The 15,000-nt window shown below is 48.7% G+C and overlaps 1 protein-coding gene across 2 annotated transcripts in view; it reads left to right on the forward strand.

Annotated features, from left to right (window-relative positions):
* Nucleotides 1-15,000, forward strand: part of ptch1 (patched 1) — a 57,539-nt gene that overhangs the window by 34,361 nt on the left and 8,178 nt on the right. For both annotated transcript variants that reach the window (XM_030358916.1, XM_030358915.1), the window contains exons 15-20: nucleotides 306-615; nucleotides 4,199-4,341; nucleotides 8,889-9,072; nucleotides 11,368-11,648; nucleotides 13,782-13,919; nucleotides 14,374-14,516. In XM_030358916.1, coding sequence (XP_030214776.1) covers nucleotides 306-615; nucleotides 4,199-4,341; nucleotides 8,889-9,072; nucleotides 11,368-11,648; nucleotides 13,782-13,919; nucleotides 14,374-14,516 — 1,199 coding nt within the window. The remainder of the gene's footprint in view (nucleotides 1-305; nucleotides 616-4,198; nucleotides 4,342-8,888; nucleotides 9,073-11,367; nucleotides 11,649-13,781; nucleotides 13,920-14,373; nucleotides 14,517-15,000) is intronic.

The raw sequence follows: 15,000 nt of genomic DNA on the forward strand, positions 1-15,000 counted from the left end.
TTTAAGAGCTCTGCCACTATTCATCATGCTGCTGGAACTGCCCGACCCTTCCAACCCACTTAACCCAGTTGTTTTAGGGTTTACAGATGCAGGTAAGGGTTCATAGATCCAGGCTAGGGTACATGATGAGGATGCATACATGAAGATTAGAGTGCATGCATGCAGGTACACTCGGGCAAACCATTCAGGTATGCGCGTAAGGGTTTCATTCAAGCAGACCAGCGTACATTATTGCGCGGACGAGTGCCCCCATGCCCTCTAAATCAATCCAAAGTCCTGACCGCCATCCTCTGGGTGCCCACCAGGTGGTGGTGATCGTGCTGTTCCTGTGTCTGCTGGCGGTCAGCCTGTACGGCACCACGTGCGTGCGCGACGGCCTGGAGCTCACCGACATCGTGCCGCGGGAGACCAGCGAGTACGACTTCATCGGCGCCCAGTTCAAGTACTTCTCCTTCTACAACATGTACGTGGTGACCAAGCTGGCCGACTACCCCCACCTCCAGCCGCTGCTGCACCAGCTCCACCAGCGCTTCCACACCGTCCGCTACGTCCTGAAGGAGGACAACGGGGAGCTGCCCCGCATGTGGCTGCACTACTTCAGCGACTGGCTGCAAGGTAGACACACCTTCTCGTCCCTAGAGTGATTGATGATTCGGAGTCCTGCTCTTTGAACTCGGAAACACGTATTTGATTTGAGAAAAGGACCAACCAATCCCTGATTGCTTCAACACCATGGGGAAACATTGGCAACGCCGCCGTAGGCTCCTCATGTGTTCACGCCGTCAGATTCAGTTCGGTTCAGGCCTGCAGATTCGGATCCGGTTCCCATATGCAGCGGCCAATAGGAATGTAAACGTTGTTTTGTCTCCTTAAAAAACAAACAGCTATTTCTTGTCGGTTAAAGGCCCACTATGCAACTTTTTTAGCCAAAATTACATTAAGTATGCAGGTTGAGAGTTATGCTGATGGTTCTGCATCCATTTCTGGGTCGATTGGTGGGTGTGTCATTTACCCACGTCGCCTCTCCAGTGAAAAAGCGCATATGCAACTTGATCTGTTCGGACCGACACAATCCGGATGTGACGCAGCGGAAGTATCCTCGAAAATGTAGTCAGATTGTAGTTTCGAAAATGCTTTACGGCACAGACACACACCCAAACATGGCACCGGCTAGATATAAACAGCCAGTTGCGAGGCAATTGTTGCATTCATCATGGATCAATCGACTAATGGTACGGCCACACCAACCGCGTTGCCTAACCTGACGCTTGATCATTGTGTGTCACAAAAATGGTTCAACGCGCCTGTGGCTGCGCTAGAGTCCGAGGTAGGAAACCCAAACGCCGCCGTGTTTGGGTGCATGATAGAGTTTAGATCGGGTTAGATTAAATAATCTCGGATATAAATAACGATCTCATCTCATCTCATCGTCATCCGTTTATCCGGGGTCGGGTCGCGGGGGGAGCAGCTCAAGCAGGGGGCTCCAGACTTCCCTTTCCCGGGCCACATTGACCAGCTCTGACGGGGGGATCCCGGGGCGTTCCCAGGCCAGTGTTGAGATATAATCTCTCCACCTAGTCCTGGGTCTTCCCCGAGGTCTCCTCCCCAATGGACGTGCCTGAAACACCTCCAAAGGGAGGCGCCCAGTGGGCATCCTTGCCAGATGCCCGAACCACCTCAGCTGACTCCTTTCTAAGTAAAGAAGCAGCGGCTCTAATCCGAGTTCCTCACGGATGACTGAGCTTCTCACCCTATCCCGCGACGCCAGCCACCCTTCTGAGAAAACTCATCTCGGCCGCTTTTACCCGCGATCTCGTCCTTTCGGTCATCAACCAACACGCATGACCATAGGTGAGGATAGGAACGAAGATCGACCGGTAGATCGAGAGCTTTGCCTTGCGGCTCAGCTCTTTTCGTAACAACGGTGCGGTAAAGCGAACGCAATACCGCCCCCGCTGCTCTGATTCTCAGGCCAATCTCACGCTCCATAGTACCCTCACTCGCGAACAAGACCCCGAGGTACTTGAACTCCTTCACTTGGGCTAAGGACTCATAAATAACGATAATCGGGTTAAATAACTTCACATGGTGTGTCTGGTGTGTTTCCAGCATTCGTAGTGTTGATCAGGAGAGAAATAGTCCGCCAAGACGTTGAGGTTGCTTAGCAACCAGAGACTCTGTCCATGCAAGTGAACGGAGCGTTCACTCTTCGTCATAACTATCAAACCGAACATCCTTCACATTCACCGAGCGAACATTATGAAAGTAAAATGCACATTTCTCGCTAAAAATGTTTCCATAAACGCATTTAATGGCGTAACTATGTTACTATTTCCACCCAGAATAAAGAAAGATGTCGGCCGTATGCTTCTGTGCAAGGGTCACTACAGTAACGAATTGCTTTACGGCACAGACCCCCAAACACGGAACCGGCTCGATATAAACGCAAGTAACTAAGGGATTGTTATATTCATCATAGATCAGCCGACTAAAAAGAGACAGAGAAACCCAATGTCGGAGGAACAGAAGAAGAGAAAAGGGAGACTGACCGACAGAGAGGCCAGACACGAGTAAACGTTGGGCAATCTTTTCAGGAATAGCGTGAACTGAAAGAAAAAGAAGACTGCAAATCAGACGCCGACTCGGCCGTGTTGCTTTTGAAATTGAAAGTACCCTTGGGTGAACTTTGTCTTCGTGGTATTCTTGATTCTGATAGTCTCTGTACAAATGTGTTTGCTCAACCATTTAGTTGTGAGCCCTGTAAAAATTGTTTTCTCGACCGTTTTGTTGTGAGCTCTGTATGTTTCTAGCTTGCTTGCAACCATATAAACACCTTTGTTTCCATGGGTGTTTTGCTGTTCGTCTGTCCCCCAGATACAGACTGAATCCCCGAATCCAGGTTCTTGTTTATTTCGATTATTATGTTGGCCAAACCTCTTACACTGATTGTTCTGTTCAACCTAAGATAAAACAATTATAACCTAGGGTATAAATTCTCCCGGTGAACTATAAAAAAGGATGGATTTATGTTTATTGCAATGCAAATACACCCTTTTAAAAATGTATAACCTTGCCTACACTTTATGAACATCTACTTCGGACATGGCTCCACGCATTCGCCGGCTTCTTTGAAAACAAATGCACATGGCTCGCGTAGAAGTGCATGGGGAAGGGACGTCAACGAGTTGTTACGACAGTGTTGTGAAATATCTACTACGAAGCTGTAGGGGGCGCTGTGTAGAGTAATGTGCGTGCCAAAACCAAGAAAACAGCGAAGATATTCCCGAAGTTGCATAGTGGGCCTTTAAGGCGAGGTGTTGGACTGAGGGTGTTGATTTGTGTGTCGATAATAATCGTAGGTTGGTGTGTAGATGTGAGTGCTGAGACTAACTGGTAGCGTATGGGTGAAATCCTAGCGGAGCCGTACCCCCACCCCCCCCCCCCTGATCTGGGCTTGGGTTTAATCTGCAGAGAGCCAGAACAACGGTGGGGTTAGTCCAGCTTGTTGACATATTGTGAAGTGCAAAACTCTTCACTCACTAGGGTCCACTCTCGAGAAAGCCCACCAGACTGTGAGCCACACAGAGAGTGTGTGTGGGAGAGGGAGACTGAAAGAGAAAGAGTGGAACATATATATATATATCGAGAGAGAGAGAGAGAGACAGAGAGAAAGAGAGCGAGAGAGCGAGTGCTGTGTTTGATATTGCGTTCCGCGATGGTGGGACAAATTGGAGCCAGACAGACTGAGAAGCGAGACCCAAAACAACATGTCCCCCCAGAAGGACCACAGCAGGGGCCCTGGCGGAGAGCGGAGAAAGACACATGTGGATTAGAGAGCGAGTTAAGAAACTGCCAGGGGCACATGTTGCTGATTTTATACTCCTAATGGCCTGCCTTGAATCAAAAGCAAAGCGATTTCATGCTTTTGAAGTCCGGTGTGGTCGTTCAGCATAAAAAGAGAGTTATCATATTAAATCATCTCTTTCATTACAGGGCGAGGCTTGGCTGGCTCGCGTCTGCTCACACTCTACTCTGAGTCTGATGCTGCGGTTATTTCTTCTGCAGCGTTTGCTCTGTGGTGGCCGGCGGGGCTGTGGGACATCCGGAGAGAACCCCTGACTTCTCTTTTAAATGGCGTTGATCACTCAGATCGTAACCAAAGGCTGATGTCTCTCTCCTGCTCCTTGCTCCCTTGTAGGTCTCCAGCAGGCCTTTGACAGAGACTGGCGGTCCGGTCGCATCACCCTCAACAGCTACAGGAACGGCTCAGAGGACGGGGTGCTAGCCTACAAACTACTGGTGCAGACGGGTCGCAGAGACAAACCCACCAACCTCAACCAGGTAGCCATTGAGACGCCCATCGCCTTTGATTTCTGGAAGAATTAAGGGCTCTCCTGTGTTCTGCTGTGTTTGACTGATAGGAGTATAGAGGATGAGATTATAGTCATAAGCCAAAGGGGAGGTGTACGCGTACACCTCCCCTTTGGCTTGGACGATTTTTGTGCGTGACTGTGTGTGAGTTGTGCAACCGGGTCAATGGACTGTGGTCATCACTGCGGGAAAAACACCTGGTATATGCAGCGCTCACCTCGACATCTTCTGTCACTCCCCCTCACCCTTGCTCTCTCGTTCTATGTCTCACTCCCCTCATTCTCTCTCTCTCGCTTTGTCTCTTTTTTCTTTCTCTCCTCCTCCTATCTCTCTCTATCCCCCCTCTCTCGCTCTTTCTCTGTCTCTCTCTCTCTCTCTCTCTCTCTCTCTCTCTCTCTCTCTATCCCCCCCTCTTTCTCTCTCTCTCTCTCTCTCTCTCTCTCTCTCTCTCTCTCTCTCTCTCTCTCTCTCTCTCTCTCTCTCTCTCTCTCTCTGTGTCTCTCTCTCTCTCTCTCTCTCTCTGTCTCTGTCTCTGTCTCTTTCTCTCTCTCTCTTTCTCTCTCTCTCTCTCTCTCTCTCTCTCTCTCTCTCTCTCTCTCTCTCTCTCTCTCTCTCTCTCTCTCTCTCTCTCTCTCTCTCTCTCTCTCTCTCTCTCTCTCTCTCTCTCTCTCTCTGATGACTTTACCAAGCCCGGGAATTCAAAGCCCTAGCTGGGGCTACAACCAGCCTCTGAAAAAGCCATCAACTCTTCATTTATACCATTGGCTCCAATCACAATCTGCAGCCAGAACCACATGGCCTAGTTGTGGTGTCGTTTGCAAGCATGTGTGCGTTTTTGTTTGCGCTAGGCTATGGTCATGCATGTGTGTGTGCGTTGGTATGTGCTGTAACCTTTCTTGTCTCAAACGACATGTTAACACTGTTGTTTAATTACGTGTGCATCCGACACCTTTTTATTTTGTTCAAAAGTGTCAGCTAATAATTGTTATTTGATGTATTTACAGTTAGTTACATTAATAGATCGTATATTTTTTTTGCTGTCATGTCTATACTTTTTCTTGCATTATTATTCTTCCATTTTCCTGACACCTTTATTCAAAACAACTTACAGTATACCTCTGCAGTTAAAATACAATTTCTGGCAATGGCTATGATGTTGATACACCCATCTGTACAAAATACATTCTTGCTAATGGCATGATGCTATACATAACCCCCTGGATAGGGTAGAAGCATAGAAGCGTAGAAAGAATAGAAAGGAAATGGAGATCAAAGGTCGGAACCTCTCGTAGATTTGCTTTAGGTGGCAAAAGACGGTGGCCAGACCCTGCAAGCTGAAGGCAGCAGAACACAGAACCTCCACAGTACCGCTTGCACACGGCAGATTGACAACAGATCTCACCCCCTCGTAATTGACTTGTTTCAAAGACTAATTCTGCAGGCTGTTTGCATTGCAAGCAGAGCTTTAGCATGATTCCCTGGCATTCCATCCGCATGTGAACATCGTACCCTCCCGAACAACAACCCAGAGGAACCAGCTCTTGCCTTCACAGCCCTGCTGAACACTGTTGCTGTTACCATTCTGAAAGCTGCTCGCATTACCCTCCTCCTGGTTATCGTACTGATCGACTGCTGCTACTACTACTACTACTACTACTACTACTACTATTACTTCTACTATTACTAAGGTTGAAGGCAGTGAGGAAGTGACGGCAGGAGGCCTGCTGTGTGGGGCCGCGTGACATCACTTCCTGTGCCTGTAAGGGGAAACATTAGCTGCCTGCGAGGCACACGGGGCCCTCCGGCAGCGCTGGCCGGGCTGGCCGTGACAGCTTGAAGACTTACAGTTGTTGCGTATCCTACTGCTAAACTCAAGCCAGATCCCCTGGAATCCGGCTCTCCGCCCTTCCATTCCACCTCACTTAATGTTGGCGGCTCTGCTGCTCTCTGTCCCTCCAAACCAACTCCCCCTCTGTACTCTTACTACTGGACCCCCCCCCCCCCCCTTCTCTCTCTCTTTCTCTCGCTCTCTCTCTTTATCTCTTTCTCTCTCTCTCTCTCTCTCTCTCTCTCTCTCTCTCTCTCTCTCTCTCTCTCTCTCTCTCTCTCTCTCTCTCTCTCTCTCTCTCTCTCTCTCTCTCTCTCTCAGGCACTCTCTCTCTTTCCCGTGCAGAGTTGAAACACATGCTCCGATTCAGGGTGCATGACGTGTGTGTGTGTGCCTGTATCTACACTTGTGTGAGTGTGTGAGTGTGTTTGTGTGTATGTGTGTCTCTTGTGCTTTTGTGATTTTGTCAAGGTGGACATGCGATTCAACAGCAGTAGATATTTTGTGTTCCCTGTAATGAAGGGCAGAAATATTCTAACTTGTGGCAGTCAGTTTGAGTTTGATAAGACACACTGCTCAGTTTCTGAGCCATAGCCCCCCCCCCCCCATTTGATCAACTGAGGCCAGTGGATAAATTCTTCTTACGGCCCATGCATTATTCTAGTAAAAAGATATGGCATAAGGAAATAAGCATTATGCTAGTAGAAAGACAAGGCATAAGGAAACATGAATTATGCCAGTAGAGAGACGAGGCATGAGGAAACATGCATTATGCCAGTAGAGAGACGAGGCATGAGGAAACATGCATTATGCCAGTAGATGGACGAGGCATAAGGAAACAAGCATTATTATGCCAGAAGAATGAAATAGTGAACAGCCTCAATGCCAATGGAAGCCAATGAAAGAGAAGATCATGAATTGAAAGCAGCCGCTTCTATCGAAGTCGTCCCGTGGCCCCTGTCGGTTGGCGGCAGCGGGGCCGACCCGGGCGCCCGTAGGGGTCAGGATAAGCGAAGTGTGAGTAACATTTGCACAGATGTTGTGTTGTTTTTATTGCTCTACTCCATTTGCCAGGTGGCATTTCCTTCAGTGTTAACAACCAGCTTAACTGCACACAGCCGAGGTTGGGCGACTGCGGCCAAATGTTTTATTGTTAGGCTAACCCAAGCAATTTGATATTTGTAATTATTTTTATCCTACTGCCATCCACCTCCACCCCCTCCCCCATCCTCCAACACCACCACCAACAACAACTATCTCCCCTCTTTACCTCTGTCGACTTGGACCTTGTGAGTCTAGCCCCCCCCCCCCTCCGCCGAGCTCCAGACCTCCTGCACCATCACCCCCCTTCGAGAGAGAGAGAGAAAGAGAGAGATTTATTGTCCTCCAAAGGCAGAGTGGCGTGGAGCCCTGTGAAGTAATGGCTTTACCTCTCTGGGAAACACGCTAGGTTTCGCTCCCCTGCTTCTACATGGGAGGGTTAGGGGGTGAGGGGGTGAGGGAGGGAGCTGGAAGGACATGTTTTGCTTTTTAGGCATAGATAGCCGGCCATGCTGAGGTAGTTAGCTGCAGCGTTTTCGGTGGTGTGCGAGTTACTGCAAATAACACTCAGCAGCACCACACAAGGAATGCAGCATCTGAAGAGTGTGTCGGGAAAAGAACTGTGGAACATTTGTGGAACGGCCTTTAACAAATTAACACACGTTTGTTTTCATCGACACTGTAGATTTTACTCTTTTTTTTGTGTGTGTGTGTGTGTTTGTGTGTGAGTGTGTATTTTCCAAGAGGCCTCATTCAAACTGGTAGACAGGCAGTTTAAAATAAGAGCGTGAAAGCTCTGTCTCCACAGTGCTGGTCTCCATGGAATAGTAACGCCTGCTAATAGGGCTTGTCCAGCAACTGGTATGTGACGAGTGGATAGTTAGCCATGCGTAGGGCGAAGCCAGCGTCTGGAGTACAAGTAAAAGCTGATTTAACATTTTCCATGTTTTAATGTGGCCAGATAATTCTGGGAAGCCGCGATGAAACGTACGGGAATTTCGAGAAAGGCTAGCAGTGTTTCTCTTGTTGACTTTTCTTTGGTTGGAAAGAGGGGGTAGTATTTGACTCTTATTTTGAAAGCTGCTTGGTTCTCTCGCGCCCATGCATGTGTATAAATAAGCATTTCTGTGGTCGGTTCACCTGCGGAGTGTTTTGCTTCAACATGTCTCATTTCCACAATGCCATTCCATGTCCAACATCGACTTCACCACTCTGGCCATTCGCTGTGCAACACCCCTTTAACCACATTAGCATATTGGCATGTTATGCATCATAAAAATGAATCATGAATGTGAAAGTCAGTGTTGTTACAATGTTCTGAAGTATCTCCTAAAACAAATCAGATTACATCAGTTGTGGAGGAAAAATACGTTTTATCCCAATGAATAGAATCCTGTAATTACTACAATAACATAACTAGAAATGAACGCTAAAGATGACCTTTCCTAATATAGTGGCGAGTGTCTCCAGCCTCCAAGCCGAAAACAACTGAATTCGATTCCCCAAAATCCCTTGCCTGTAGGCATCCTAGAGCAGGAATCCTCAACCCCTCAGTCCTTAACGACATGTCTCTGAGTCAGCAACACAGCACTAGCAGTGGTGAGTTGGGCGCGAGGCTAAGCCACCTCTGTGTCTGTGTGCCTTTCAGCTGACGCGCCAGCGGCTAGTGGACGCGGACGGCATCATCAACCCGGGGGCCTTCTACATCTACCTGACCGCCTGGGTGGGCAACGACCCCGTGGCCTACGCCGCCTCCCAGGCCAACATCCGCCCCCAGCCCCCGGAGTGGTCTCACGATCGCACCGACTCCCGGCCCGAGGCACGCCTCAGCAGTAAGTCAACGACCGCTCCAATCAATGGCTTTCTCATCCTTCCCCCGCTATATTCAAATGGTATCGCCGTGGCCCATTTTGTTCTATTGGTTTCATTTATATTCTACTCTATTTTACTGCTTTATCTTCTCCTCTATGGTGTTATATTTTATTGCATGGAAATAGCCTAGAATATATCAATAGAAAGAGTGTCTTCATCTTCTGTCTATGCTACGCTCTGCTATGCTCTTGCTGACTGATCTCTCCTGTGCTATTTCATTCTATTCTTTTTTACTCCTTTATATTCAATCCTGTTCAGAACTGAGTAGGTTCCCAGGCCCAGGCCTACAAATTTTGGTTTACTTTCCAGCACAAAATGAAAACAGTACTACGATTTCAGGCCTTGTTAAGGGCATGAACTAATAAAAGACATAAAAGAGCGTGAATTGTAAACTGTAATACGGTAAAGCAATACTTTTTCTGAATATTCGTGTTACACGCCCATTGACTCATTGGCTCTGTAGACAACTCTCAGGTTTCCTAAGATGGCGTTTTTATGTTTACCTCTTGTGGTTTGGTTCATTTCAAACCATCTGTGGACTTATTACTCTTCGTCTCCCTCTTAACTTTAAGTGATATAGTTGACTTAATGGAATGGCTGTGTGTGTGTGTGTGTGTGTGTGTGTGTGTGTGTGTGTGTGTGTGTGTGTGTGTGTGTGTGTGTATGTGTGTGTGTGTGTGTGTGTGTGTGTGTGTGTGTGTGTGTGTGTGTGTGTGTGTGTGTGTGTGTGTGTGTGTGTGTGTGTGTGTTTCTGTGGGAGAGAGATAATGTTGCATGGCTTTAGAACCAGGAATCACTCAATGTGGTTTGCCTAATGGTGCCTGTGGTGAATGCTATAATTTTGACTACCATGAGGCCCTGAAATCGAACACACACACACACACACACACACACACACACACACACACACACACACACACACACACACACACACACACACACACACACACACACACACACACACACACACACACACACACCATTACTATTAAAACCCAGTGACCCTCAACATGACACACACACACCCTGTTCTCATTTCCCTACCACACAGAGCCATGTCCACCTTAAATAAAATTAAAAAACACGCATACACACACACAGACACACACACACAGTCCCGCATTCTTGTCTGATTCCAGTCTATGATTTGGTACAAGCCAGGAAGTGCTCTGTGGGGGAGGTAAATTCATTGGTTAACAAGCAGAGAGGGAACTTGGGTGGGAAACACAATTGGATAACAAGCAGGAAGTCCTTTACAGGGGGGCGGATCTGATTGGATAAGCAGGGTAATGCGCTGGGCTGTGCAGGAACCCCCCCCTGGGCAGCCCGGGGTTGGCCGAAAGCCAACCGGTGTCCTAATGGAAATTTATAGTGAAGATGTAATGTTCTAAACCATGTTAGCAACCGCTGCTGTCTGACCCTGCAGGCACTTAGGAGCACACATGAACGCACATAAACGTGTGCACACACACACACACACACACACACACACACACACACACACACACACACACACACACACACACACACACACACACACACACACACGACCGCCCAGCTCGTACATCTCCCTGTCTGTCATGGCCGTATCAGGTGGAGCTATAAATACGGAGGTGGGTGTTTTTTTAGGTTAGAAACACTATAATCTGGGGTGATTGTCTGCGTGGCATAAGGGAGGCTGGCGTTGCGCTGTGCTGACTGTGGTAGGTGCAGGGTGTGGTCTCGGCGAGGATGCTGACGTCGTAATTACCCCCGAATCACAGTGAGCTCTAGCGCTGCGCTCCGTCTGGGGCTGATATGCTCTTATTAGACTGCCCGGTGTGCGCGCACACGCATGCAGACACACACATACACACAAGCACACACACACACACACACACACATACACACACACACACACACACACACACACACACACACACACACACTCACACAGACACACACAGACACACACACGCACACGCACACAGACCCACACACACAGAGGGGGAAGGGGGGGCTTGATATTGGCGGTTGCTTTGCTGTCTGGCTGACTACCGCAAAATTATTCCTACAGATGGTCTTCCCGATCCCCGGCCCCCAACCTCAAAGTTAATTTCCACGGATCAGAATGTTTCGGTAGCGCGCCAGACCGCGGCTGGTACACCTTCACCACCTTTCCATAGCATTCGCCGTTCACCTTCTCCCTTTTCCTCTTCTCTCTCCCCACTCCCCTCCCTCCCTCCCTCCCACCTCCCCGCCCTCCTCCCTTCCAGTCCCCGCCGCGGAGCCCATCGAATACGCACAGTTTCCCTTCTACCTCAACGGGCTCCGAGAGACCCCCCAGTTCGTGGAGGCCATCGAGAGCGTGCGCGCCATCTGCACCAACTACACCCGCCAGGGCCTGGCCTCCTACCCCAACGGCTACCCCTTCCTGTTCTGGGAGCAGTATGTCAGCCTGCGCCACTGGCTGCTGCTGTCCATCAGCGTGGTGCTGGCCTGCACCTTCCTGGTGTGCGCCCTGTTCCTGCTCAACCCCTGGACCGCCGGGATCATTGTGAGTGATGGGGTGGAAGGAGGGTTGAAGAGGGGGGGAGGGGGGACTCAAACATGGCCGTTTATAAATGGATACTTTTTCACTGCAGCGGGTCAACGTCTAGGTTGTGCCGATGTAGGTGTCGACTCATTGGTTCGCAGCCATGGGTAAACACGGGTGTTTACAGCGATGGATAAACAAGAAGGTTCACAGCAATGTACAGTATACACACCATGCACTGTTGGAGGTGTAAACAAATTGGTTCACAGCAATGGGTGGGCACCTGCGTTCACAGAAAGGGATAAACACATGCGTTGGCGGCAAGGGATAAACACATGTGTTCACAGTCATGGATGAACAAGCAAGTTCACAGCGATGTATACAGACGATAGACCGTTTGGGTATGAACACATGGCTTCGCATCAATATGTAAACACATATGTTCACAGCGATGGATAAACACATGTATACAGGATGTAATGTCCGGATCTTGTCTGTGCCCTGGTCAATGTGTGACATAAAATGCCAAAATAAGTTTAGTTCAACAGGATAGATGCCATGAACAGACACGTCATCCACACACAGGCTCTTAATCACGGCCAAAAACGTACACATTTCAGAACCATTATGAAGGAAGGAATCCCGCCGCACCCCTCTCTGTGCTTTCTCTCCTGTACTATATCCTTTAAATGCAGTATAATCCAGGGGAGGCCGAGGGCAGCAGTGAGAATCAGAGGAGACGGTTGGGTGTTATTCTAGTCCTTGTCGGTAGTGTTTATCCTGTGCTGTTTTGTCGAGTCCAATCTGTTTAGTCTGGCGCCGCTCCACCAGACACCTCCACTTAAATCAGCGAGGAGATGCTCCCCATCTCCGACTCCCTCTATATGCGTGTATAAGGGACCCAATTCAAACAGGCACCCAATCATTCACCTCTGTATACACTTGCACACGCACGAATGTGTAAACACCCAGGTGGGGAGGAAATTAAACATACACACGTGCACACGTACACACTCTCGACACCCACGCAGGTCTCTGTTCTACCTCTTTCGGTTTTTTGTGTTTTTCTTTTATGACAGGCGGTGGCCAGGCCACCCGAGCCCTCTTAACAGGGGAGGAGGGGAACCCATGTTCATCCTTAAGGCTTTACAAGCGAGATGAAAAGACAAGTTATGGCGTGGCGTCAAGTTTAACCATTCACTCTGTCCAGAGCACACCACCGCAGGCCCTAATCCCTTAGACCTGCAAACTTAACCCCACCCAAAGATTCCTCACTTCTCTGCACTACACACGCACGCACGCACGCACGCACGCACACACACACACACACACACACACACCACGCACACGCACACACACACACAGGCCAGCTACCCTCCCCCATCAACTTTAGGCCTCTTCAAAGGATCCGGGCCCCAGGTAACCTGACACCTGTCAGCTGATAATGGCATTTACTCCCAGCTCCTGTCCTGCCTTCTCAGAAGCCCCGACACACACCCATAAACATTTCACTCTCACACACACACACACACACACACACACACACACACACACACACACACACACACACACACACACACACACACACACACACACACACACATGAATGTGCCCCTGCTCAGCGTATATCTGGGAGACAGAAACGCACTCACGCATATGATCCTCGTGGTAACCCCGCAGACTCTCCCCCCCCCCCCCCCCGCCCCCCTGTACCTCCGCTCTTTTCAAATATGAAAAAACACGACAGAAAATAAACATAAAACGACAGAAAATCCTCTGTGTGGGCATTATAGTGTCCTTGTCCTTCTCGATATGTTATTATTGTACAGACATATATATTTAATAATAAGCCAAAAGCCGCCACATACACTGTTCTGATCCAACAGCCGCTGTTCTGCTTTATAATCTGTTTCAAGATTAAAAAAAGCCACTTTCTTAGTGGTTTGGTTATCCTGGTGGTTTCTTTTGTAAATACTTAACTGACTTAAAATAGTAGACAGAAAACGGGAGTTACCATGGGTCTTTCATTTCCACAGGATGAAGAAAGAAAATATAGACATAGCAATAATAACAGCGCATGTTTTACTCTGTATTTCTTTGTGTTAAGGCTTTGGTGTGGTAGGATGTGGCTAACCTTGCGTCTGTGTTCCTCAGGTGCTGGTGCTGTCTCTGATGACCGTGGAGCTGTTTGGCTTCATGGGCCTGATGGACATCAAGCTGAGCGCCGTGCCCGTGGTCATCCTCATCGCCTCCGTGGGCATCGGGGTGGAGTTCACCGTCCACGTGGCCCTGGTATGCATTGCCCGTTCACGGTTTAGTGGTTTCGCTCGCATTAAAAGCGACCTGAATCCATTCACACACACATTATCATTAGGAAGCTAGGAGAGGCTAGGCATCTAGGGAACCCATACAGGCTAGTTCAGGGCCCTAAGTGACTCAAACCCATGACCTTTCAGCAGGGAGCTGAATACCAGAGTCACTCATGTTAAAATAAATAAATAAACAAATGCAATGTTAGACCTTCTTTTTTTCAAATCGAACGTGCTATGGCTTTGCCTTTCCTCATGTGTGCAACATGACATACTGCTACTGGACTACATTATGTTGGCTAATGAGCTTGGCTTTTTCGTACGCTTGAAAGAAATGCTTAGTTTTGACTTTTGTTTTGTTGTTGTAATTGTAATATCTTGAGAAAGAGGACTGAATGGAGGCCTGCATCTGACGCTGTGAATGTGTGTCCCTGCAGGCCTTCCTGACAGCCATAGGGGACCGCAACAAGCGGGCCCTCCTGGCCCTGGAGCACATGTTCGCTCCGGTGCTGGACGGGGCCTTCTCCACCCTGCTGGGCGTCCTCATGCTGGCCGGCTCCGAGTTCGACTTCATCGTCAGGTGAGTCAGAATCAGCGCCGGGTCAAACATTTAAACATGATTCATGATTCATACTGCTTAAACCAGTACACCTGCACGTGAGTATATAGAGATACACATATGTGTCTCTAAAAGAGAATGAAATTAAATGTGTTGCTTTGCATGCATTATTTACAGAGATTTTTTGTATATAGTTGTATAGTTTCCAACAAATTTTTCTTTAGCTTTAAAAAAGATTACAGAGGTTCCGGTCATCGCTGACCTCATAGCTGGCTACTGGCATGGTTGTGATGCGTGCTACAGTGTAGTGTTGTATTGTGTCTGTTATAGTGTAGCGTAGTGCTGCTGTGTGAAATGGCGTCTGGCCTATGCTGGCTGGACCTGAGCCTGCATGTCCCGTGTCAGGAATTCACCTGAGAAGCCACTGTAGCATGAAGGTCGGCCTCGCATCCTGTCCCCCTCCATCTCTTTCTTCTCCTCCACCCCCCCCCATTGTATCTCTCCT

This window comes from Gadus morhua, chromosome 6 (genome assembly GCF_902167405.1).
Source record: "Gadus morhua chromosome 6, gadMor3.0, whole genome shotgun sequence".
In the NCBI taxonomy this organism is placed as follows: Eukaryota; Metazoa; Chordata; class Actinopteri; order Gadiformes; family Gadidae; genus Gadus; species Gadus morhua.